We start from the raw sequence: 2,064 nt of genomic DNA, 5'->3' as shown, positions 1-2,064 counted from the left end.
AGTCAGGACATCTAAGAAAATATTTGGGGTTAAAAAAAAATAACTAAACTATTGTCTGTTTTCTTTGCCACAGCCTTAACTGAATTGAGTTGCTATGTGGGAAACATAGATATCAAATTTTATAATTAAGTCAATCACAGTGCAAGGCAAATGCTTAATAATACTTTAACATAAGTGTAACTGCTTTATAATAAAATACTTGATGTGCAAGCAACTTTTTCAACAGTCATATACGCTGATGGTCCCTGTAATCGTGCAGAGTTGCTACTTCACATTTATGAATTTTGAATCAGTCTACTTCTTTCCATCTTTTTTTACATATTAAATCCAGGACCTACAATAGTAACTGAAAAATACTTTGAAAATACTCTTTGCTCAATAAATAGTGTTTAATAAATGAGTAAAGAAAGCAAGTCAGTGGCTAAAGAATAGGAAAGAAATAGGTAGGTATGGGAGGACCTTTATTTGGTAGTATTTGGCAAATGATAAAAAAAAAGAGAGGAGAAAGAATTTTACTTAATTTTTTTCCATTATATATCTACTGACCAGATATATTTCTGACAAATCAACCAGGATAATAAACATACAATAGGATTTGGTTTCAAGATGAGGGTAACTTCCAAACTTTGAATTTTAGAATAGCAGAAAAGAAATCTATCTCTCTGGCTCACGAGAGCTTGTTAAGAGTAAGAGAAAGATTCATCTTTCCTTCTGAAAGACTCTTGATGATGACCTTGCCTTCTTTTTTTCAGGCATGACCTTCAATTGTTCCTTGTGGCAGGACAACAGCATGTCTGTCAAACGCTTTGCCTTTGCCAGATTCTCTGAGGTCACTGAACAGTGTTTCCTTTTGTTTACCCTCATCCTGCTCATGTTCTTAGCATCACTGACGGGCAATGCTCTCATAGCCACTGCCATCTGGACCAACCCGGTCCTCCACACCCCCATGTACTTCTTCCTGGCCAACCTGTCTCTCTTGGAGATTGGCTACACGTGCTCTGTCATACCCAAGATGCTGCAGAGCCTTGTGAGCGAGGCCCGAGGAATCTCTCGGGAGGGGTGTGCCACACAGATGTTTTTCTTCACATTTTTTGGTATCAGTGAGTGCTGTCTTTTGGCCGCCATGGCTTTTGACCGCTATATGGCCATATGCTCCCCACTTCACTATGCAACACGAATGAGTCGTGGAGTGTGTGTCCATTTGGCAATGGTTTCTTGGGGAGTGGGATGCATGGTAGGCTTGGGCCAGACCAACTATATTTTCTCCCTGGACTTCTGTGGCCCCTGTGAAATAGACCACTTTTTCTGTGACCTCCCCCCTATCCTGGCACTTGCCTGTGGGGATACCTCCCATAATGAGGCTGCAGTCTTTGCTGTGGCCATCCTTTGCATTTCCAGCCCATTTTTACTCATCATTGCTTCTTATGGCAGAATTCTAGCTGCCGTGCTCAGCATGCCCTCACCTGAGGGTCGCCGAAAAGCTCTTTCCACCTGTTCTTCCCACTTACTTGTAGTAACACTCTTCTATGGCTCAGCATCTGTCACCTACTTGAGACCCAAGGCTAGCCATTCACCAGGAATAGATAAACTCCTATCCCTCTCCTATACCGTGGTGACATCCATGCTCAACCCCATCATCTACAGTTTACGGAACAAGGAAGTCAAGGTAGCTCTTAGGAGAACTCTAGGCAAGAAAAAAGTATTGACTCATAGGTAGATAGAAGAAGATGACACAAATTGCTCTTTGAAAAAGATGCACACTCAATCTAAGAGAAAACAAAGGAACAAGAGGGAAAGAAAGAAATGTACTTGCCAATCTTTTGTAAAAACCTCCTTTGGATTAATAACTCTGCATATAATAGTGGTAATATGATAAAGAATGGAGAACTGTGACTGTTACTGTGACAACTCATAGTATAGAATGAATACGTTCTGCCATTCTAACATACAGCATGGTAACTGTAGTTAATAATACTGTATTATATACTTCAAATTTGCTAACAACGTAGATCTTAAGTGTTCTTACCACACACACACACAAAAGACAACTATGTGAGGCAATGA

The 2,064-nt window shown here is 40.3% G+C and overlaps 1 protein-coding gene across 1 annotated transcript; it reads left to right on the top strand.

The window, feature by feature from the left end:
• Positions 1–729: 729 nt before the first annotated feature.
• LOC110257991 (olfactory receptor 10C1-like) lies at positions 730–1,775 on the top strand. Its single transcript, XM_021081008.1, has one exon. The coding sequence runs from the start codon at positions 755–757 to the stop codon at positions 1,715–1,717; it is 963 nt and encodes a 320-aa protein (XP_020936667.1). The 5' UTR covers positions 730–754; the 3' UTR covers positions 1,718–1,775.
• The last annotated feature ends 289 nt before the right edge of the window (positions 1,776–2,064 follow it).

This window comes from Sus scrofa, unplaced genomic scaffold, assembly GCF_000003025.6.
Source record: "Sus scrofa isolate TJ Tabasco breed Duroc unplaced genomic scaffold, Sscrofa11.1 Contig1045, whole genome shotgun sequence".
In the NCBI taxonomy this organism is placed as follows: Eukaryota; Metazoa; Chordata; class Mammalia; order Artiodactyla; family Suidae; genus Sus; species Sus scrofa.
Note: the sequence above shows the minus strand (reverse complement) of the source record. Positions and strands in the feature narration are given on the sequence as shown.

Excerpts from the sequence above, each read along its gene's own strand:
- LOC110257991 (XM_021081008.1), top strand. The coding sequence starts at position 755 with ATGACCTTCAATTGTTCCTTGTGGCAGGACAACAGCATGTCTGTCAAA.